The 25,107-nt window shown below is 40.8% G+C and overlaps 1 protein-coding gene across 1 annotated transcript; it reads right to left on the reverse strand.

The window, feature by feature from the left end:
- Positions 1–92: 92 nt before the first annotated feature.
- LOC310658522 (sodium-coupled monocarboxylate transporter 1-like) lies at positions 93–23,136 on the reverse strand. Its single transcript, XM_083400558.1, has 15 exons — positions 21,983–23,136; positions 19,931–19,996; positions 17,724–17,775; positions 16,373–16,440; positions 15,362–15,516; positions 13,597–13,737; positions 11,589–11,718; positions 10,755–10,843; positions 9,897–10,009; positions 7,931–7,998; positions 6,899–6,985; positions 5,902–6,086; positions 5,197–5,300; positions 4,013–4,098; positions 93–1,220 (listed from the first exon to the last, which is right to left on the reverse strand). Exons 1-15 carry the CDS (start codon positions 22,331–22,333, stop codon positions 1,089–1,091), a joined length of 1,827 nt encoding a protein of 608 aa, XP_083256684.1. The 5' UTR covers positions 22,334–23,136; the 3' UTR covers positions 93–1,088.
- Positions 23,137–25,107: the final 1,971 nt, after the last annotated feature.

The raw sequence follows: 25,107 nt of genomic DNA on the forward strand, positions 1-25,107 counted from the left end.
AGGGGGAAAGGGATTGCTCCCCTCATAAACCTGAGCAATCTATTTGTGTTGTAGAGGAGCATGTGGCTGAGGAAAAAGTCCATGTAAACAGAGACAATGAAGGTCTTTTATTAAATTTTGCAAAATCTAACCACAACTGAAGGGCAAAATATTCAGCATCCCAGAGAGTTTCAAATGAAGCTCAAATATTCACTTTGAATGAGAAGCACATCATATTTGACATAAAGTGTAGTCAAAATTGCACAGAGTAAAATATAAAATACAATTATTAATGTTGAAGACAAGGAATATATAAATATAAATAAGATTTGGGAACAGTAGATCTTATTGTGAGGTCAGGCAATGAGGAGGAGGACAAACAGAATGAAGGTTATAAAAAGGGATTTTAATGAATAAGGCTTATTTTCTTAAGATGAAGAAGTAGAATTAGACTTCTTTTTAGAAGCATTGAATGCTAATGTTGTAACAGCAAAATATGTAATGGCAGCACTGATAAGAGGAATTGGGGCAGTTTTCACCTGTGCAGGGGGGACATCTGGAGAACATCAAATTGTGTGGATTATGACAGAAAGGTTGAATGTACAAGGCAAAGAGGGAAGAAGTAGTTTACCAAGACAGCAGAGTGAATGGAATAGGATGCAAAAGAGAAAAGGAGGGAAGAGCATACAAAAGACAACAAAATCTGGAGTGTAGCATATTGTGGAAGATGCTACCATAACATTCGGTTATTGAAGCTTACACCCAAGTAATTGTGCACAAGACTGCAACTTGAAGTAGGTAAGTGAAATGGTCAGGTATATCCACAAGTCAGTTCTCATTGCATATTGAATTACATTTTAATTTCCAAAATTTGCTTCTCAGTACTTCCACTTTTTTCAGTTACATATTGTCCAATATATTACTTCCTTCAAGATGGTGTGAAGTTCAGGTAGGATTTGTCCGAAGTCCTGGATAGGGTGGGCAAATAAAATGTCTCACAGTAGTAATGACTATTGTGGGGGGGGGGGTCATTAGTTAAATTTTGTTCTCCATTCATAAGCATAAATGTCAAGTAGCTGCCAACTTCAACGAAGAGTCCAAGATGATTTTCATATATGAGCACCGTTGACTTTTTCCTTACTATCTGTGAAATCCATTTCAATATGATTGAAAGCTGGATTGTCAGTTCCTTCATCTGTCACAGGGAATGGTTTCCAGTTTAAAACTTTGATTTTCTCATCCTGGGGGAAAAAATAGTATTTTACTTTGAGGAGTAAAGCTTTTGTTATAAATATATAATGATTTATGTCCTTCCTATGCTTCCAGGGTGTTTTACAAAAACATAATAAAATGCAGCAACCAAAATAAAATATAATAAATTACACCACGTTAAAATAACAATACGTTTTAAATCTTGAGAAAATAGAAGGATCTTTGTCGTCACCCATTATGGATGAAAGTTGCTGTAAAGCTGCCCTTCCCTTCCCATTGCTTTAGAAACACTGGTACAAATAACATAAAATAGGGTTGCCCTATTTCTAGAAGTTAAATTCAGGACACAAAAGTTGAGCTTTTTTAAGGCAAACAACCTATTTTCTTAAATTCCACCCAGAGACTATTTTCACCAGGCATAAAAAGAAATTACTTTTATTGTTCAGGCCAACAGTGGTGAGAAAAGATGACATAATAATAGACTCTTTGCATGAGCTTTACGATATATGACCGCTAGAGAGAGCTATTTCTCTGTTTTAATTCTGTTGGTGGATTAGACAAGGAAGCCTAGTAGATTTATTTGCAACAAAAAGCATTGCACAAAACTACTGTTAGCGAAACTTGTTTGACAGGTTCTGCCTTCCCAAAGGGTTATGTTACAGATCATTCTTTAGCAGCTTTGGTTCCTTATGTAATTCCGATATACCATTTTACACTAAAGCAAGAATATTCTCATAAGAAAGATATTTCTGTACCACACTGCCACAGCTGTTTCTTTAATAATATACATATTTAGACACATGGATTGGCCTAGGAGCATCTCATGTTGCCTGCACCATTGTTAAAACTAACAATGGTTTGAGCCTGATCAGTGTCTTTGATGGAAAAACACTGGAGCCCCATACAACGCCTGTTTATGATTACAGTAAATAAATATATTTGAAGAATCTTCAATATTTTTACCAACTAAACTTTTGACAAACTCACTAGATAGGGTATAAATTTCTTGCATGTGGTTTGATATCTCTTCCAAATTTTGTATAATCATGGCAATAAACTCCTTACATAATCTTCTATATGACATACGCATTTTGGTGGTTTTTTGTTTTGATTTATTTTCACCTACACAGGAAAATTATGGCCATATATAAGCTCATCCTTTGTATTTCTTCCTTATATGTTTTTGTAGTGGGCCACATGACAATTTCCTGCATTGCTACTGTCTAATGATATACAGTGGTGCCTCGCAAGACGAAATTAATTCGTTCTGCGAGTTTTTTCGTCTTGTGATTTTTTTTGTCTTGCGAAGCACCACTGTGCATTGACGGTTTCCCATAGGAATGCATTGACGGTTTTAAAAAAAAGACGCAAGACGTTTTCGTCTTGCGAAGCAAGCCCATAGGGAAATTCGTCTTGCAAAGCAACTCAGAAAATGAAAAACTCTTTCGTCTTGCGAGTTTTTTGTCTTGCGAGGCATTCGTCTTGCGAGGTACCACTGTACTGTGTACAGGTGTTCACTTCATGGACACATGACAAAGCAAAAATGGCCTTCTCCTGCTTCTCCAGATGTCTAGCAGTACTGTTTGGTTCACTGTGCTGCTGACAACTTGCTCACTACATGATTACAGCTAACACAGGAATATTTTTACAAATATAAACACAGTACGACATGAACTCCACACTTCAAGGTCTTCCCAGGTTTCACAAAGAATATTTCCTGGGAGGGCATCAAGTCTCCCTCTCTGATGGCAGGAAAATATTATCTTGGATCTGATTTTTCAGGACTCCTCCATATGGCTGTGGAAAAAGTCTGTAGCCATTACAAAAAGAGGTCATCTTGGGGTCATGCCAGGACACTGTGTATCTGCAAGGTCCAATGCCCTTCCATTCCCTTGACAGTGGGGGACAAACTGAGGCAGTTTAATTCCTTCCCATTAATGAATAGAAGCAATAGGAAGGGGAAATGCAGCTTCATGGTCAGGGCTCCCCTGACACTTGAGGCAGACCCCAAAATGGCAGTCTTCTACCCATGAGGGGAGAAGAAATGAGGGAAGATCTACATCAAGAACAAGGGGGGAAGAAAGATCAACATCTGGAATCAACTGCCCCAGTCGATTCTGCTTGTGGATTTTCTGCTTGCCCCATGGGTGGTCTGGCCTTGATAATGGTAGTGCACATACTTAGCATGCAAAATGTCCCAAGTTGAATCTTTGTTGCCTTCAGATATGGCTGAGAAACAATTCTGAGCTAGATGAACCAGCCTCAGACTTGGCATAAGACAGCTCCCTCTATTTCTAAATATGCACACTTTCCACTCAGTCACAGGGAGTGCAGCTGGGCACAGGAAAGGGTACTTTGTTTGCCTTTGGTTATCCCCCTTTCCCACCTTTGTATTACTCTGCATGTAAATAAAAATATCACATGAAAATCAATACATATAAGGTTGAAATATCCAAATTACATCAAGTATCTGATACAGAAAACACCTGCTTATGAACATTCATGGCACAGTATATTTGCTGATCTATATAAGACTGTCAGTGGGAACTTTAGTAAAATGTTGCAATGTTAAGTCCTCCTGGTTCTGGCTTCGAGCTAGGTAACCAGCCATGGTTACTTCATTCTGTTCCATTCCATTCCCCTTCCCACCACATGCTTTTAGTGAAGTTCGTTCATTCATGATGGCTACCATCTGGGAACAATGATACACCCTCAAGAAAATCTCCAAATATCCCTCCCCACTTACTAGGATAAAATGTAGATCCTAATAAACATGGATCTTTTACTGCCCAAGAAGAACGAAATAGAAAACTAAACTTACTTGTTTAGGTTTCAAAAACGAGAAATTAGACAAAAAGTCCTCTTTGGTGAGCATGAATTTCCGATCCACGGTCTGCCGTAATCCTCCTGAAAAACATCCAATTAGTAGTTATTATTATTACTTTAATTTATTACCCATACTTCACCCTAAGCTCCCAGTGCAGGTTATAGCAATTTTAAATGCAACATTAAAAATAATTTACAAAAGGTAGAATCACAAAAATAGAGTGGTCCTGAAAATCTCAGCCAGGATAAAGAGGCCCATCCAAAGCACAGAGATTATTACAAATAATGTTTATGTGGGGGAGAACAATATATTCTGCCTTGAGCTCCTTGGAGGAAAGCTAGGATAGAAATAAAATTAATAAATTATAAATAAAATTAATTTATTCTTGAAATATATATATACCTTGGCTTTCTGTTTAAAACAGGGACATCCAATGTGATTTACATGAATAAAACAGTAACTTTAAAAGTTATAAACACTAACAGGTAACAAAAAACAGCAACATAACAGATTAGGCAAGAACCAAATCAAGAGTAATGACAAGGATTGTCAGAGAATTCTGATGAAAACAAACTGGAGTGGAAATTGCCAATGTTCACTTATGCAGAAAATAAATAAATCCTTCAAAAATTATCAGTATTTGCTGCTGTTGTTTCTTTTAGTTCACAAAAGACTTGTAATTACATATTTTCCCTCTATTTGCATTGCTTTTCCTTTGCACTGAAATTAATGAAGTGGAATAATGAAATGACAATGTAACTTAAGTAATTATGTAAATTATATACTTTACCCAATTTCACCATATCAGTGAAACAAATAATGCAGTTTTGGGTGAAAGATGAACTGCAGAGCAACAGAAACAGTGTTGCATGTGACAAATACAGAGCAAATGGAAAAATGAGGCCTTCTTCCATCCCTAGCTGAATCAGAAAGGTCTGTCATCTGCCAGCCTGCTTGGTTGCTATGCTACCTGCAGAGAAATGAAATATCCTTCTGTGCCACGATGGAAACTCAGCAAGTGGACAAAAGAGCGATGAGGCATTCTACCTTTGTCAGTCCACTTGGTAGAAGGCCTTCTTTTTAGCTAACCGAAGGAGCTGTTTATATAGAGATGTGAGAGTTCAGTTTTTTTTAGAAAATAATCTTTACTTCAATAAAATCACAACCAATTAACATACCTGTCGAAAGGCTGACAACTATTCCCACAGCAACTGTGACCAGGGTTCCAATTGTGCTAAAGTACAGATAAGATAAGGAATACCAATAATCTGCAATGGCAGGTCTGCAGGGGGGAAACAGATAGATATATTGTTATTTTTCTACAGTGTAAATCTGAAAATGGAAACTGATACATATTCCTTATTTAATTTAAATGTTGTTGTTAAGAGGTTTTCAAACAGGGATAAATAATACAAATTAAACATCAACAATATGCAATAATCAAAACTGAACATCCAGAGAAAGACTTCAGTCAAAACCTAGCAATTTTATACATTTTTGATCCAACAGGCTTTATCCAACTGGATAAATGGGTCTTTACTATGCATGTCCACTTGTTAGAGTTTTAGTCTTGTTTTAAATGTATTTGTTGTATTTGCGTTTTTAACTGTTTTTAATTATCTTACTCTTTTTAATTATTGATGATGATGATAAGCGCTCTTAAGGTTTACCGTACATATATGAGATAAATGCAGTAGTAACATATGAAAACAAAGCTCAGCATTTTCTGTGTGTGTGATTTGCAAAACAAAGTCCTTATTCGCCTCCCAACAATATAAACAGAAAAAAACTTCTAATGTGATTGCATTTTGATCAGATGCTATGGGGCAAATAACAGTAACATTTATCAGCAACAAATAACATTTGACAGATCTACTATTTACCTCTCATTAGCTTGAATTTCTAAGGAGCCATTCCAGTAGTTTTCTGTGCCTAGGGTGCTTATGTTGCAGCCTACCGTTGAAAGATTTAATGGCATGGCAGTACTGGGAAGTGGAGGGTATATCTGAGCTCCAATTCCAACCCAAAGGGAAGCTGTAAATCCCCCCACGAGACCTACAAATGCACCCTATAAAACAGAAAGATCAATCTTATTGAAACTTTAAAGAAAAGGGAAAGATGAGAGAAATAAAAGCAACCCGTATTATCCCCCATGCTCCATTGTTATTTCAAAACACAGGAAAGAAATCCACTTAGGGTTAAACTACACATTCTATTAGTCACACATTTAGGGCTGTAGACACCTAAGACAAATAATAATAATAATTTATTATTTGTACCCACCCATCTGGCTGGGTCTCCTCAACCACTCTGAGCAGCTTCCAACGAAGATTAAAAATACATTAAAATATCACACATTAAAAACTTCCCTGAACAGGGCTGCGCTCAGATGTCTTCTAAATGTCAGGTAGTTGTTTATCCCTTTGACATCTGATGGGAGGGCGTTCCACAGGGCGGCCACCACTACTGAGAAGGCCCTCTGCCTGGTTCCCTGTAGCTTTGCTTCTCACAGCGAGGGAACCGCCAGAAGGCCCTCAGTGCTGGACCTCAGCTTCCGGGCAGAACGATGAGGGTGGAGATGCTCCTTCAGGTATACTGGGCAGAGGCAATCCTTCATATGTGATACAGGTTTTTCAGGCTAAATGCTGATATTGTTAGCCTGACCTTTGTCAAGCTTATGTGTTCCCTTTGTTCTGGCTTGCTTGATTGCTTGCTCATGTGTGTATGTGTTTACAATTTAAATTCATTTTGCATTTCACCATAGGGACCTTTTGGGATCAAAAAGGTTGCATAGAAAATAGATACATATATTTATCTATACAAGCATACATACAACAGGCTGCTCTTCTGTCATAAATAAAATACAGGAAGAACACTTACCACAGGATTGGCAAAAGGACAAAGGATGCCCAAAGAAAACAGTCCCAGGAGAGGTCCACCAACCATGCCAAATATACTGAGAGCTGCCTGAGGAAAGAGTAAAACTAGAAATATCAGTCCTCAAAAACAGTGCTGCTGAACATTAAGAAAATGAAAACCAATATTTAGCTTCCTTGTAATCACTTTCTAGACATCCTGAATAAATACTACTGCTGACGTATGCAGGTGAAAGTAACAGGTTAAACATTGCTTCAAGAAGGCATAGTTGATAAAGAGAATTGGAAGTGACAGGTTATGCTTAACTTTCATTAGCCACCATTGGTGCCAAAAGCCATTTAGGGGACATGTGATTTAGAGCAGGGATATGACATGTAGAGAAAGGGTTCTTGCCAAGTGCCCCTTTGCCCCTTTCTATCAAGCCCTCCTGGAAGTTTTTGTTTACCTTTTTTAAAAAATGAATGAATGAATGAAATAAACTGAAGATGAAAACATACTCAAGAGTGTTACAGTAGCTTGAGAGTAACATAAGCTTGAACATTATCATTAAACTTACTGTTCCAAAACATTGCAAAAAAAAAAAAACCATTTTTATACAAATCTGTTCGGCTGGTTATGTGCATTCTTTTGTAATAAATTAGCTTAATCATAGTAACTATGGACCAATTGTTCTAAATCCATTTGAATATAATAGGAGAGTCAAAAGGGGCTTTTAAAAGCCAATCTACTACTGTTATAGTTTGGCCTTTTATCGTAATGTCCCACTGATTTCAGTATCCGCTTTTTATAGCATTCATGGATTTTGATACATTGGCCCACCAGTATGAAATGAAAAGTAGCGTGCTCTAGACTGAATATAAGTTTGCAATCTTAAAACAAGTTAGCTGCAGCCCTCCATTTTCTTATATTACTTGATCTAATTTAAGGCTTTTGCCTAAGTAAGCAGTTTGGAGTATAAAGAATAAAACTTAATCCATTGGTTTGTCCTGTTCTTCCAGTCAATTAATGTGAACTGAGAAATTATTAATCGCCTACCTGTAACAAACCTCCTAGAAGAGATGCCAAGGCAGCCATCGCAATACACACTCCACCATATAATAGACCTAAATGAGTGATACATACAGAAACGTCAAATGGCACCTATAGAATTCTGCACCTACAATCCACGAACCGTGAATTTAGTTTGCACCCATTAAAAACTAGAAGTGTTGAAGTGTTGCACAAGATTTATAGAACGCTCACTGCAGGTTTTGCCCTGTGGGTTTTGTTTCACTGACTCTTGATAGCAAATCAATGGTTGATAACAAAACAGCTAGGATTCTATCTAGGAATAAACACAATCCACAAAAGATAATGTTCTTGTTTGCTTTGGGAAAAAATCACATAAAAACATTTCAAAACCTACAAAGCGACACCACTGGAAATTAAGTTTTTGAAATACTAGTCCTTACAAAGTAAATTAGAGTATTAGTAGTTAAGTTCACAACATGAATCATTTACATTCCTCATCTAATCCTCTAAGGAGATTGCTGTCTATAGATGAGTTCACTGTCCTCAAATGATTTATAAATGCTTGATATTTTCATGATTCACTATCCACCATCGCACACCTATAATTTGCAGTCAGGGAGTGACAGCCATGCACTAATGCTGCAGTGAGGCAAACTAGTAGTTTGTGCTAGCCACACATTCATCTATATGAGCTACTGTGCCCACCGGAAACAAGCAACAACATTCCAAAACTTCAGGAATGTTAGATATAATCCTGGTGTACTAATGCTGCCTTTACATATCACATCCATATTATACTTCATGCCCATTGCAATCTCCTGTTGGTACTGCTGCTGCAGTTGTTAGTAGCAGCAGCAGCAACAGCAGTAGTAATAATAATAGTATATTAGTTATTTGGTATTACTAGAGCACCATCAATGTCCACAGAGCTTTACAGAATGCAAGAGGACAGGCCTGTACCCCAAAAATCTAACAATGGCAGCCCTAGGAATAATGAAGTTTGGGGACTGTTTTCTGAATGTGTCAGGGTAACAAGGGGTTCTGCATCCTGCAGATTCATAGCCCCTCCAACATGCCATGCTCCTGGGACGTCATGCCACACCACCGATATAATGCTGGCAACAGGTAATTCACGCTGGCCTTTGGGTGACATAGGTGTTGTCCCATCAACAGACCTCATCTTTGCTGACAGAGCAGCACATACACCACTTCCTACGGCCAGTGGCGGAGCTTCATGCTCCAACACTGGGGGCGGAGAGCAGGTGGGGGCAGGGCTGGTGCACATCCTGGGGGCGGGGTGCGATGCCCGCAGGGGCGGGGCACCCAGCGAGGGGGGGGCAGCCACAATGGCACCCTGGGGATCGCGCTGCTGGGGGCAGGGCACTCCCCTCACACTCTTCCTCCGCTAGTGCCTACGGCCCCTAAGATGGCACCGACAGATGCACCATTGAGCAAAATGGCACTTACTTCTGAGCAGAGGGGGTCACTAAGCCAAGAGGGTGCCATAGGGGGCGCTGCAACAATGACTGAGAACAGAAGGTAGAGGTGCACCAAATTTTGGCATTGCGCAAGGCACCGCTGAAATTTCAAAGCCCAAAGTCTGCCACTGTTCTGAGCAAATATGCATAGTGTTGTACTGTAAATTACTAAATTTCAGCATTGGATATCTGCTTGCAAGCCCTGCTTGCTTAATTTTCTGATTGTACAGCCAATTGTACTATATTTAATAGGTGATATGAATAGGCTTGTGTACCTGCTTAATAGCAAGAAGCAAGATAATTCTGTAAGACAGTTGATAATACAACAACCTTGATTATTCTAATAGTTCATTTAAATAAATTTATTTAATTATATTTAAAAGTTACCTATAAAAACATGTTAGAGTAATATAATGTTAACTTTATCAACATTAATGGAAACTATAAACGCCATAATATCTGAGAAGAAAATAAAGACTTGGCTCCTGAAGCTTGAAAAGATAAAGACTTACTCATCCCCATAGAAATCCAAGATAATTTCTTTTCAGTGGGTGATCTGAGGTAAGGTTTAATGAGGTCTTCTACAGTCACAGCAGCTAAAGCATTGATGCTAGAGGACACTGTACTAAGGAAGATGAAATATAGTACATTTTAATTTTGTACCTGCTCAGAATAGTGTTTCACTAGCACATTAATAACTAGCAGAATAATGAAGCAGTGAATGTGATCTACAAGTGATATCAGGAGAGGCTATAACTACAAACCTTTGTTTCTGAGTGGTATCATAAGTTTCAGTGGAATCTCAGTAAGGCAATTCTTAAGCAGATAAAACAGCTTTATTTCTCTGCAAATCCTATATCATCAACTTTTGCCTTATTAACAGTAACAGATCAGCAGTAATATAGTCTCAGTGCTCACATCCACACTGAGTAAAATAAGCTCTCTCCAACTGAAATAAGCTTCCATCAATTAACCCAATATTAAGCGCTTTTAGAAAGAAAAAGAAAAAAAGGTGCCAGTACTCACCATTACAGTAAGTGCCATATTGTTAAAATTTGGGGAAGGTGACGGTACTGTGTACCCTTGAGCACCCCCAGAAAAAAGCACTTCCTATATTTATTTATTTATATGCATTTATTTACTTGGAGCAAATACAGCTATGTTAGGTGGGGCTTACTTCCAAATGTTAGTATACAGGATTGCAGCCGATATATCTCTCCCAGAAGGATTCCCTTATTCTCAGGGAAGTGGGTAGAAGATTGAAGCCTATATTGATTAATCCACTGATTAATTTTATAAAGGTTACTGTAGTCATCTGAATTCATTAAGAACATTTCCCCCTTACTCCAATGGATTCAGGAGTAATTTACCTTAATGTTCCGCTATAGGCACTAGCCACAAAAAGTCCTGGCACACCTGGAAAATCACGTAGAATATCCAATACCAAATATGGCATGAGCTGAAAAAAGCAATATACATATAAATTATAAAATCATTTCAATTTTGTTATAGAATCATTTCAGTTTTGTTGTCTTCCCCTCATTTTTGTAACTTTCACTATCTTCATTCTTTATCATTTCTCTAAGCTTAAATACATATTCAATTTAAATCTTTTTTCCCAGCACAAGAAGTTAGGTACAAAATTGGAATTGAAACCTAGAATAGCATTCATTCATGTATTGAATTATGCAAGATCTTTTGAGGACACTGGCTCCAAATATGTAATGCCATTCTTTCTTCAGGGCTGGCCCTACCATTAGCCAGAGTGAGGCAACTGCCTAAGGCAGCAAATGGTAGGGAGAAGCAGCAGCAGCAGCTACCTATTTCTCCTGAGCCTCTTGGCCATTCCTTTCTGTCAGAAATCGGAACTATGTGTGCCAAATAACAAAACCAACCTGCTCCTTTCAGATGTGCTGAAGGACACTATCCCATTGCTATTGTTGTAGTAAGATTTACTTGGAGTAGGGGGAACAGGAGCAAATATTTTTTTCTCTTTGCCTCAGGCAGCAAAATGTATTTGGCTGGCCCTGCCCTTCTTTCCAATGAGTGGTCTTGTGACTTCACCTAGTAAGCCCATGTAGTCAACATCACATCTCAGTGCCAAACCAAAAACTACAATGCTAATACAGTACTTTCTTTTGCTCTTCTAAAGTATATATATGTATGACAATATTCTATATGTATTAGAAAGTTAAATACGAAACCTGGTCTGGTGCTGAAACACATTTTGCTGTCCAAGGGTCACAATCCTTATAAATGGAGTACATTGCTAATCCAGATAACACTGCACATGCAAGAATTGCCCATAGTCCCAAGAGGTTTATATAAAGAGATCTATGAGGAAATAACAACATTTTTAATCTTGGGAAGTACCTGGTAAATCACAGTTATAGTATTGTGTAATTGTGTGCTGCACTGTACCTGAACTCGCTTCCTCTTTGGCAGCCAAAGAAAATAGAACCTTAGTTAGCTTAAAATGTACTTACTGGTTTATTTAGCTAAAAAGGCAATGAAAAACATTCAATCGTGTGTGTTTGTGTACATGTCGCTAAAACAAGCTGTCACATGTCACTTGGAGGAGCTCCCGCTTGCCATTGCTGCTCTGATATCACTGCATGTTCATAGAGATATTGGCTTTGTTACCAAGAACAGGGCTCTCCTGCCTCTTCTTTCCCATACCAACTCCCAGTGCGCCTGGCCCCCAGTAGCTACTCATGAAGATCAAGAGACGCCTGGGACAGGGCGCAAAAGGAAATGGGTGGGGATTGGGAATGTAAGTGCCTTCCATTCATACCAGAGTACATTTAAACCAAAGCCTCTATTTACTGAGCCTCACCTCTGAAAATCGCATTCATGCCTTGCTCTGATTGCTGAGCAGACACCACATACTGCCTACACATTTTCAAGCCTACACGTTTTCACAGTAACTACGATAGCTAGACAGCTTGGGTCCAATACACTGAATGACTTATTATTGTTCTTTGTTCATTTCTATTTCTAAGATCAACCAGGAGCACTTTCTATAGAGACTGAACATCTTTCAGTGGCGTTGCATCCCTTCCTGTAGTTTCCAGCAAGCAGCAACTGTTTTTAATCAAACTCTAGTATAAACTGCTAGCGTTCTGGTCTGAGTACAGTTGGAAGGCTTTGCTTATGGTATTTTAAGATACGGGAAGCCCTGACAGCTTTTCTCTAGAAGTGTTATTCTAAGCAAGTATGTGAAGAATGTCATTTCTGTGAAGCAACAAAAGCAACTTTTCCCTTACTGTTACCATGGCACTAGTCATGATCCAGCAAGGACTGACCCTGATCCTACATAAAAAAATTAAAAGGTGAAATTGACTTGGCCTGGTCTTATTGCAATTAGCTTCTTGTAACATTCTTCAATAGCAAGGCAATATTGAAAGGCAAAAGCATCGTTCTTTTCTGGTGTCATTTTTTCACATATTAGTATAATGAACATTATAAAAGAAATGTAGTTCTATCTTAAATTTGTACAGAAACATGTTGCAAATCTGGTACTTGTTACAAAATTCCTTTCAAAAAATTAAAGTAAATGTGTGTGTTTAGAACTTTAGTAAAGCATTTACACCTTTATATAATTATATTTCCAATGGTAATGCTTTTGTCAGCAGAAAATCAATTTTTGGCTATTCCAACTCCCTTGGCCTTCACACCCCTCCCTAAATATGATCTAGAGGTACCTTCCAAAACAGATTACAGGAGCTGTGCGGCAGGTGGAAATTGCTGAAAATTGCTCCCTCCCTGTTCAACTGATAGATGGAAGCCTTACCATTAGCAATACCATAGGATACAGCCCTAAGGAAATCAATTGGTAATCGGTGCTAATTATTATTATTGTTGTTACATCAAAGTAACCTTTGATGTAATAATTAGGATGGAGTTGTCCATATAATAAACCAAGATTCGTTACTGCATGGCTCTGCACAAGAGTAAGCTGTATTTGTAAATGCACAAGTATTTATACCATTTACAATTTTAAAAAAGACACAAAGCTACAAACTGCTATAATTTACCCTAATCTAATTGTTCATGTATATTTGCTTTCGACAAGCTTCACAAAACAGAAAACAGGTCATTTATATCTTTCATGACTAGATTTTTTAAACCCATTATATCAAGAATGCAATTTAAAATTGAAACATTTTGCAAAGAACAGATTCTGCCAGTGGGTCAAAATAACAAACTTACAGCTTTGCTTGAAATAGGGTTTTGCAGGCAATGTATCGCTGAACTTGAGACTGGTTGATTCCATATATTCCAAGCCAGGTGAAAGTCCCACCTACAATAATTGTCCAGAATGTATGCCTTTGCAAAGGATCAGGGTTAAAACTAAATTAAAGGGAGGGAAACAGAACAAAATGGTCTTTAGACTCTTTCCATGTTCACATTCAATTTATATACAAGTTCTCAAACAAATTCAAAAAATAACAATGGTTAAATATTAAACTCAACTAATCACAAAATAAAACACACACACATTATTTGAAATACATAATTCAAGATGCAATAGTTCCTTATGAATAAGAGCATTGGTTGTATCATGGTGGCTTTGGACTGGTGTAGGGTTGTCATACATCAGAAGCAGTGTCTGGGGGAAAATAGCTGGGAATTTTTTATTATTTTTTTTATTTTGTAAAAAAGCTCAACAACTTTTGTGTTTGGACTTTCACTTTTTGAAATATGGCAACCCTAGACTGGTGGCAGAGCATCCCATTTTCCAGCTATGCATTCGTACAGTCCAGTGATTCTCCTTTCAGCACTAGGTCATTGAAAGTGGCAGGGAATGTTGACCCAGGCAAGATCACACCCATACCTGATGAGTTTGCTTGGGAGATGTTTAAGTGAGATGGCATCCCCCAAGTGCCACCTTGGGCTTCCTTGGCAAACTTGCCAGTCACAGGAGCAATGACCCGTCCTGGACCAGCACACTCCCTACCCCGTCTTTCAGCAACCTGGTGCTGGAAGGAGAAATGCCACATGGCTGTAGTGCTCCCTCTCACTGTCACTTTTTCCTGCAACTGCCTACCTCAGCCACTCTCATAAGCCTGGGGGGAGGGGGACGACTACCTGGGAGGAACTCAGGAGGTACTTGTGGAGCAATCAGTAGGCACCTTGCCAGCCCTGTGGCCAGCTAGATATAGCCAGGATGGGCAAGGGTTCAAAGCACAGTTGCAAGGAACATACATCTTAAGACTGATGCAGTGAAAACTGCTCTGGAATCAACATGGAGTCCAAGATGTAGAGGATACAAGATAATGTATATAAAGTGTCTGTCGCAATGAGTCACTGAGAAGTCACCTATTCTAGACCTCAAATTACTTGGAAGAAGTAAATCAACTGACACTACACTGATGCAATGGTGGTGGTGCATAAGGAGGATTGCTCTGCTACCACAGAGTGAGCTCAGAAGTGAAGTCAACGCTATGCTCAGTCATTCAAATAAGTCTCTCTTCCATCCGTGTTTGGATGAAATGTCAAAGCTGCTGCCTTATCAGCTGCAGTTCCCTGCTCATCACCAGAAATGTACAGGCTTAGTTAGTAGTGTTGGTTAGATAGTGATAATGCTAGTCTGCCACAATGCATCCAGTGTGGCCTATTCAAGATTTTCCCTGACTCAGTGTAGATTTTTTAAACAATTTTTTCAATCTAAGGATTTGGCACAAGCACATTCATTGTTAAGGGTGATACAAAATTATAGCAGCTTTATTATAAAGCTTCTTAGAAATGATCCTTTTCTGCAAAGTGAATATCTATATTGTTTATGTTGCACAAAAAACTCTACCTTTTTTTATTTATGAATGCTTTATAACTAATGCTTTATAACTAATAACCTAATCCTATATACCAAGAATAAATGACACTGATTATAATGATGCATAAGTTAAATAATATATTTAAGGTTTAGTTGCCAAATTCTACTGTAATACTGTAGCTGAAACAAATAAAAACTTACTCCCAGAAATTTAATCTTCCTCCATGGTAGGAATCATTTAGAATTGGTTCAATGCCATGTTGAACAACCACAGCACGTATAATCACAGACGTAAAACCTGCTACCATGATTCCAACTTGAAAAACATCTGTCCAAACTACTGCTTTTAGACCACCCTATGTGGAGAAAAACAGATAGATTAATATACAACCCAGATTACTTCTTTGTCAAAAAAATGTATCAGAAAAGAAGAGAAGGGAACCCCTCCCATCCCCACCCCTGGAGAATTAATGTTCTGAAGGACCTAACAAGATCAATGCACTTCTCTAACCAAGCCATTCCATGGCTGTGGAGGCAACACAGCATCACCAGCTTTGGTGCACCCAGAGACAGCACTACCAACAGAGCCTCCCCTACCACTTGTAAGGCCTTGGGTGGCACTCTTTTAGGTAATTGTGTTCCAGCCATTCAAGACTTTGGGTCTGGTACTAAAACTTTAAATTGGTCCTAACAGCTCATGAGCAGCCAGTGCAGCACTTTCAGGACCCATGACATATGATCCCATAGGGCTCCACCACTCACCAATCCTTCTTTGGCGTGGCTTTGAAACTGTCTCCAAGGCCAGCCCCGTGTAGAGCACATTGCAGTAGTCTGGATGGGGAGTCACTACAGAATGGACTACTGAGCGAACTAGCTTAAACTGGGCATAAGCACTCCTGCCCACTGAAGCTACCTGAGAGTCCAGTGGCAGGTTGGAATCCAGGAGTACTACCAGACTACGAACCTCTTCCTTCAGGAGAAGAGCAACCCCTCCAGAAAAAGGTTGTCCACCTAATACTCAGAAATGAGAACTGTCCACTCATAGCACCTCTCTCTTGTCAGGGTTCAGCCCATCCTGGCTTCCAGGCACCTGTGCAAGACCTTCACAGTGTTATATAAAATAATTTTATGGGGTGCAAATAATTTTATGAAAATTTTTCATTCAATTTTTAAAATATTTATATGCAATAATAAAATGAATTTTAAACATACCAGTGTGCAATAGAAGGTACAGACTACTCCTGTTGCAACCACTGCACCCCACAGGTCAAATCCTGTAACTAGAAAAGAAAATATAAAGTGTAAAGGAATGAGGGTTTTTTTATGATAGATGCTTATTTTGGTGTTTGAACAGTAGATACAAAGAGCACTGGAAATAATTCTTAGTGGTAATTAATTACAATTTGGCCTTTGATCGATTCTTCCATACAGGCTTGTTTGGAATTATGCCCATAAAACAACTCTGCACAACAGATGCTATTGACTATGTTAACTAAATAGAACCTGAACACAGAGGCAACGATATCTGATCCTCTCAATAAACAACAATTAAATGACACCAATATCATGCTCAGCTCATTAGCTGCCAGAGGTAGTTGGCTTGCTTTTGCTGGAAACAAAATTATAGGGTGGATGGACTTTGCTCTGCTCCACCAAGGCAATTCTAATTTGACCTGTAAGGGTGCACTTTATGGCTTGCCAGATGTCTGATAATCGTCCTAATTTGTAGCCTACCAAGACTCCCGGCTAGAACCATGGTCCCAAGACATATCCCAAAGCTGCCATGCTGCCATAGAAGTTGCCGTCCGAAACATCTTGAAAGCACCAAGCTAGGGAAGGCTGGTCTAAAGATGCATGATATATAAATCTTTCTGAAACTAAGGAGGTCATAGACTGGTGATTGACTGGATGGGAGACTTTCTGAGAATACTGTGTGGTATTTCTTCCATCGTGGAAGAAAGACAGGTTATACATGTAATGAATAAAATTCAAGAAATTGAACATAAAAAATGGCTGTCTTGGTGATTTGAGTTGTGAACCCTTGGTGCAAAGATATACTTGATAAATAGTTTCATAGATATAGTTTTAACTGTTTGGCTTATATTTATTGGTTTAATTATTATTATGTTATTGATTTTATTGTTTGAATATGACTACTGCCCTTCTTGGTGGATCTAGTCTAGAAATGCAGTGAATAAATCAAGAAATATAAAAATCTGAATTAACCATCCATGTACATTTTTCAAGAAGGTAACTATACCACATAGTTTATGCATTTCCCCCTTTAAAATCCACACGAAACCATTATTCCACAGTATTTAGGGTCCATTAAGCCTAGAATATTTACAACATTATGTTGTATGGTAATAAAAGTAAAAGTTAGCCAGAAGTTACTTCTCAAAGCATAGCTGCTGTTCTGATGCTGGAATTTTAGACTGGCAAACCATTGCTGAAGTCAGCAGAAATATACAAAGGCTTCATAATAGGTCTTGCTTTATATAATAATTGATAACAGATATTAAAGAATAAGCTCTGTTACCATAAATTCATTTATTCATCTTACCTTGATTTAAAGCCAAGGCTGGGGCATAAATGACAATTCCAGTGTATAATATCTGGAACAGAGGATACAGACACAAACACAACATTTTAAAGATCATCCCATTTTATTGCTAAAAACAAAACCTTCATACAGCAGCAGTTTCACTTTTTAAACAATTTTAAAACACTCTCAAATACTCCACTTTCCTTTCTCTAAAGATGCGAAGTGATAAAAGCTTCAAGAAAGACTTTGGAACTTTTAAGCTTCAGAGCTAGTCTTGTTTTATTTTGTTGTAGTTTACATTCTATTATTCCTGGTAACGGTGATGGGTGATTAGTAAATGTTGATTAGATATTGTTATTTTTTTACTTTGTTTCAATGTACATTAATAAGAATTTGGGTTAGGTTGATGACAGCTAAATAAGCTGTTCAGGGGGTTAACAAACTTAGAAGGTTTGGAAACTGGATCACTAGGAGACTGAGGGTTGCAGGTGCTGTAACAGAGGGGTTCCATAGTAGTTCCATTCCTCTCTACAGGATCACTATAAGAAAGCAGATTCCCATTCAGCCCCATGGCATTCATGCTGTGAATGTCCCACAGGCTTCTGTTCTACCACCAATGCTATTCCATGTTTGCTTACTTAATAGCATTCCTATACCACTTAATCATCAAAACCTCTAGACAATTTACATAAAATATACATTAAAATGACCAAAAAAAAGTCAGGTGCTAAAAACAAGTTAACCAAAACCTTTTAATATTGGAATAAAACCAGCAGTTTTAAAATATAATACATAATACAATGCAATATATTAAAATTTATTATAACAATATTACAAATTAAAATTTACATGTCTGAGTAGACTAACTTAAACAAAAATGTTTTTAGCAAGTGCTGAACAGAGTACAGTGGTACTTTACTTCTCAAACGTAATCTATTCTGGAAGTCCCTTCGACTTCCAAAACGTTTGAAAACCTGATTGGTGCAAGTGCCCTGGAAACAATTGCCAACAGCTGCATCGGACATCCGATTTCCAAAAAACGTTCAAAAACCGGAACACTTACTTCTGGGTTTTTGGTGTTTGGGAGCCGAAATGTTTGAGTACCAAGGCATTCAAGAACCAAGGTTCCACTATACAACAAAAGTACCTGCCCAATATCAATGGGCAAGGAGTTTCAGAGTATAGGTGCTGCCACTGCAAATTATCCTTATAGGTGCAGAACAAATATTATGCGACATTTGCAGAAGTGCCAGGTCTGCAGACTGAGGCACCTTGTGCACGATATACAGTCGTACCTTGGAAGTGAAACGGAATCCGTTCCGGAAGTCCGTTCGACTTCCAAAACATTCAAAAACCAAAGCGTGGCTTCTGATTCCATTCAGAAGCTGTGGAAACCCCGCTGGACATTCGGCTTCCAAAAGAATGTTCGAAAACTGGAACAGTCACTTCCAGGTTTCGATTATTCGGGAGTCAAAATGTTTGAGAACTAGGCTGTTTGAAAACCAAGGTACGACTGTATAAATAAAAGAAGAATACTTCACACTGTAGCATAGAATTGTAGAGTTGGAAGGGAACCTCAGGGTCATCTATTCCAACCTCCTGCAATGCAGGAATCCTGCCCACAGCTACCCCTGGGCAGTGGCAGACCTGGCTGCATGGGCACCCGGAACAGCGGCCATGCCATGCACCCGGGGGGGGCAATCCTCTGGGGCAGTGGGGCGAGCCCCCGCAGTGTGCCTTTTTGTCACCCCCCTCAGAGATGGAACCCTACACGCCCCTGCCCCTGGGTGGGTTTGAACAACCAACCTTCTGGTTAACAGCCAGGTGCACTGACCCATTGTGCCACTGGGGCGCATGTTCAGTTCAGAGTTCTTTTCACAGTTCCTTAAATATTTATGTCTTGTAATGAGTTACAACACTCTCAGTGATTTCAGTGGCACAAGGATTACCCCCGTATGTTCCTACCTCATTGTAGTTAATATAAATAACTATATTGAAGCTTGTTCACAATCTCACAACTGAAGCTTCTAATGTCAAGCTTACCTTATTTTTTGCCCTATGGGACGCACTTTTTCCCCTCCAAAAATGAAGGGGAAATGTGTGTGCGTCCTATGGGGCGAATGCAGGCTTTCGCTGAAGCCTGGAGAGCCCCACCGCCAGCCCCACCCAATTAGTTTGATTTGTGCATTTCTCAATATCTGAGATTTCTAAATCAATGTCCTTACCGTAAGTATAATGAAGAGAACTGTCCCACACAGGCGGAGGTATTTATTAAATCGAAGTTCTAAATACTGTAAAAGTAAATACATAAAACGGTCATGAACAATTTTTATGTAGTCGGCAAGGAACAGTTCATTTCACATTGAAGAAGATTATATTAATCTGTAGGAGAAAGGGGTTGATTTTCCATTTATTATTTGACTGCTCAGATCGTAGTCAATTTTCCTTATTTTCTTTTGCCTGCTACGGCAACTATATATTTATTTTGTATTTATTTACTTAAATAGACTATATTTTCATATAAAATATCATAAGGCAGCATACAGCCTAAAATACACAGTAAAACAAAATTAAAAATGTGAAATACATCAGTAAAAGCTGGTTGGCAAAGAATCTCAGGTATGAAAGTCCTATTTAAATCATCCTTTTTTTACAAAAAAAAAAAAATCTAAGCATGAGCAGGGATGACTCTTGACAGATAGTATGACTAATGGCCAGGGATAATGGGAGTTATAGTTCAGCAACAGCTGGAGGGATAAAAGTCCCCCACACCTGTTCAATTGGGAGAGGCTGTGAAAGCTCTGGATCGGCATTTGAATGCAGTAGTGGACTAGATGAAGGCAAATAAACTGTGCTCAACAGAGGCTCCTTGAGTGGGAGGTTCTCATGTCTAGAAGATAAGTTGTTACCTGTTCCGGATGAGGTTCCACTCTCTGTCTCTTAAGGAGCAAGTGTGTAGCTTGGTGGTACTCCTTGATATATCCTTGTACAGTGGTACCTCTGGTTACATACGCTTCAGGTTACATACGCTTCAGGTTACAAACTCCGCTAACCCAGAAATAGTGCTTCAGGTTAAGAACTTTGCTTCAGGATGAGTTCAGAAATCGTGCTCCGGCAGCGCGGTGGCAGCAGGAGACCCCATTAGCTAAAGTGGTGCTTCAGGTTAAGAACAGTTTCAGGTTAAGAACGGACCTCTGGAACGAAGTAAGTACTTAACCTGGGGTACCACTACGCTGAGCCACTCAAAGCTGATGGAAGGCACTAATGCTGCTTGTTGTTTCCCCAGACTACAAAACTGCTCCTTAAGGGTACAATCTTTCACCTCTCCAATTCCCTGACAAGGAGACAATGATGGATTCAACTTCAGCTTATTGTCTCTCATCCGGCCCACCATTGCATCCAGGCACTGATCCAGAATCTGCACACCTTCTCCTGACTCAGATTTTACAGAGAAACAGAATTGTGTACCATCAGCATACTGATGACAATTCACTCCAAATCTCATAATGACTTCTCCAAATGGCTTCATATAGCCTAGAGGGCAAAAATGAGCCCCATAGCAAAAATGATCAAGCTGCTATGGGGCCAAGAAATCATCACCTAAAACTGGAAATGGTCTCAGAGATAGGGTTTTGCTCCTAACTCCCATTACCTGAGTGAGAGAGGTTTGAGAGTGGTGGTGGTGGCAGGGCATGGGCTGGTTGTCTTTAGTTGACTGCAGTAAGATTTGTACGTTGGCAAATGTTTGCACGAACATGTACCTACATGTGCAGCCTAATTCATAAACCAGGCACTTGGATTTCACTAGTTTACCACAAGAGCTGGGCAAACAGATCTACAAATACTGTTTTGGGATTTTCATTGATTTTTCCTTTGGCTGCTTTCTACATGAAGATTTCAGAAGACTCTTTAAAGCTAATGTTTTCCAAATGGGGCTACAAGACGGAAAGTCCTTATGTGTTTGTTGTGCTTTGTCCCCATTGTGTGAGTGTATATATATATATATATATATACTACAATGTGGAAACAAAATGTAAATTTACTATTTTTAACCATTTAGAATTTATTGATGTTTTCATGGATGCCCTTTGCTGATTTTATATGCATTTGTTGCATGCTGCCTTGATTTGTTTCTGCGTGCAGGTTGTAAATACGATATTAAAATATAATGGATGATCCAAAGAGCAGAATCGGAGGTCCTGACTGCGAAGGAACTCTTATTAACACTGAAAGCAACCTCGGGAGGTTCACCAACTGCGGGAGTCCCCTCCTCCTACCTCGTAGGTGCTGGTGATGCCCAGGCGGTAGAAGACGGGCACGAAGACCTCGGCGCTCAGGATGACCACCAGCGCGTAGGTGATGGCGAAGACGCTGAACCTGGCCCCGAAGCGGTACACCTCCGACGGGGTGCCCAGCACCGTCACGGCCGACATGAAGCTGGCCGTCAGCGACAGCGCCACCGGCAAGGCCGACATGCTGCGGCCCCCCATCAGGAACTCCTGCGAGCTCTTCTGCCCGCCGCCCGCGAAGGCGTAGTACACGCCGATGGCCGCCGAGATGAGCAGCATGGCCCCGAAGACCACGTAGTCCCACGTGCCGAAGCCCCCGACGGCTTGGCAGCCGCTCATGGCGCCCGGAATGCCGGCGCTGACAAACAGGAGGGAAGCGCCCACGGAGAAGAAGGGCTGGTGCCTTCAGGAAGGACGGCGCTTCTCTTCGGCGAAGCTCGCTGGGAGGGAGGCGGCCGCCTGCTGCCTGGCGCAACTCTTCGGCGCAACTCTCTCTCCCTCAGCGCGGAAGATGCTGGGCAGGCGCGCGCTTCCACTTCCCCAGGCGCCCCCGCAGTTCGCGCGCTCACTCGCTCGCTCTCAGCACGTGCCCTTTTGGCGCGGGAAGCGCTCCTGCTGCTTCTCCGCACCCGCAAGCGCCCACCGGAGCCTCCCGGTTGCCCACGAAGACCTTCGGCTTTTCTTATTCGCTCCACTTTTTCACCACCCTCTTCCCTTCTTTTATTCCTACCCCGCACCTTCCTTTCCGCTCTCCCTCCCCTTTCTAGTAATTCCCTTCTTCTTCTTCCCTCACGCGCCTCTGCGCCTTCGCTCCTCTCAGAGGAGCCTCCTGGAGCGAGAGGCGCCGTCCAGCGCAGCTGCTGCTGCTGCTGCTGCTTCTCTCAGCGCAGCCGGTGAACGGAATGCCCGTCTCTCTTTCCTCGCCCAGCGCCGCAGCAAAGCTTGCCTCGTCTCCGGTTTCGTCGCCTGCCTTGCACAGGGAGTTCAGCGGCGAGGGACAGCTCCCGTCTCTCTCTCAGCCTCGAGACGGAGCCACAGGCGAGGGGATTCCTCGTTTCAGCACCACCAGCGACTCTGCAGGAGGCAGCGCGAGAGGGAGAGCGCACGAGACAAGACCCAGGTAGGCTTGGGCGACAGAGCAGCAAAAGTGGCGAGAGCTGAAAGCAGCCCCGCCTCCTGCAACTGGAGGAGGACGAGCCCCGCCCCGTGGAAGAGTGGTGACTCTGGTGGATTCGCCTTAAAGGAAGTAATTGACCTGAATTCAGAGGGGAGCCTCCCTTCGTTATTCAAATCAAAACGCCTCAATTCCCATAATCAAGGGCTTAATTCCAGCAGAGGCTGAAGGTCCGCTCTTGAAATAGTTGCACAATGGGAAGGCATGAGATACTGAGTCCCAACGACACAAAGACTGGGTGTGCCAGCCTAGCTGTGGCCGTAATGAACCCTTGTGAATGAAACTTGCTTGTCTCACCTGACTGACACATGGGTGGCATATCTGCTTTTAGTGCATGCTTACTCATTCTTTTATGCAAAGCACCTAATCTATCCCAACACCTCCACTGCCCGCTTTATGCACTGGAAGTCATAGCTAAGATGCCACAGGGAGCTTATTATTATTTATTAAATTTCTGTACCACCCTTCATCTGAGAATCACAGGTGATTTATAATGCAAAAACACAAAAATACATAACATAGTAAGAAACAAAAACAATAACCCCACTCACACACAGTTTAAAAGGCCAACAATTGTTTAATTAGCCAAAGGCCTGAGGGAAGAGTTTTGCCTGACATCTTAAGATATATAACAAAGGCACCAGGCAACCCCTTTGGGTAGAGCATTTCACATTTCTGAGCCGCCACAGAAAAGGCCCGCACTACCTGGAAAAGCTCTGCTTGTTGGCACAATGAGGATGCAATGGAGGCAGCAAAGAAGAAGAAGAAGAAGAAGAAGAAGAAGAAGAAGAAGAAGAATTTTTATTTATATCCCGCCCTCCCCAGCTGAAGCCGGGCTCAGGGCGGCTAACAACAATAAAACAGTACAACAGTACAACACAACACAACACTCTAAAATCATTCATTATAAAATTAATCCAAATCAAACCAATGGCGAAGATTGCCGAAGGAGGGAGTCAGGCTGTGCCCTGGCCAAAGGCCTGGTAGAACAACTCTGTCTTGCAGGCCCTGCGGAAAGATGTCAAGTCCTGCAGGGCCCTAGTCTCTTGTGACAGAGTGTTCCACCAGATCGGAGCCACAGCCGAAAAAGCCCTGGCTCTAGTTGAGGCCAGCCTAACCTCTCTGTGGCCTGGGACCTTCAAGATGTTTTTATTTGAAGACCGTAAGTTTCTCTGTGGGACATACCAGGAGAGGCGGTCCCGTAGGTACGAGGGTCCTAGGCCGTATAGGGCTTTAAAGGTTAAAACCAGCACCTTAAACCTGATCCTGTACTCCACCGGGAGCCAGTGCAGCTGGTATAGCACCGGGTGAATGTGATCTCGCAGCGAGGACCCCGTAAGGAGTCTCGCTGCAGCATTCTGCACCCGCTGGAATTTCTGGGTCAGTCTCAAGGGCAGCCCCACATAGAGCGAGTTACAATAATCCAGTCTGGAGGTGACTGTTGCGTGGATCACAGTGGCTAGGTCAGGGCGAGAGAGGTAAGGAGCCAACTGCTTAGCTTGGCGGAGATGGGAAAATGTCTTCTTTGCTGGCTTCACTGCAACTAGATAGGCTTAATGATGAGCCCTCACCAATGTTTGATTGCATTCGACTGGAGTTTTCCATCTCCTGGCTTGTTTCCTCACCTCAAGCTCTGGAATATACCAGAGAGCCAAAGAGGTTCAATGAAGTGGGAGAGGGCACTCAGGGGCAATCGTGTCAAACCATTTGCATATTCCAGAGGTCAGAACCAGTCATAACAACTGGAAAACCCCCAGAGCCATCTAGAAACCCATTGGACCCTTCAGTTTCTGAGGGTGGACCATCTTAATAGGTCCCCCACCACTGCAGAAGGGGAAAGGGACTGAAAGCTTAACTCTCAACAGGAAGTAATTTGACTGTGATAAGGGACTGATGTCACTATCTTCCACTTTCAGATCACCCTTTTCCTGCCCTGTTG

The sequence above is a fragment of the Podarcis tiliguerta genome (genome assembly GCF_965153285.1).
Source record: "Podarcis tiliguerta genome assembly, chromosome: 10".
NCBI lineage: Eukaryota > Metazoa > Chordata > Lepidosauria > Squamata > Lacertidae > Podarcis > Podarcis tiliguerta.

Bases quoted from the DNA above. Each gene is read 5' to 3' on its own strand.
- LOC310658522 (XM_083400558.1), bottom strand. From the start codon at position 22,333: ATGAGCGGCTGCCAAGCCGTCGGGGGCTTCGGCACGTGGGACTACGTG. The intron at 15,517-16,372 runs GTATGTTTAAAA...TTCTCCACATAG, and splicing joins GTACCTTCTATTGCACACTG to GGTGGTCTAAAAGCAGTAGT. The intron at 10,010-10,754 runs GTAAATTACTCC...CATCTTCCTTAG, and splicing joins GCCTATAGCGGAACATTAAG to TACAGTGTCCTCTAGCATCA.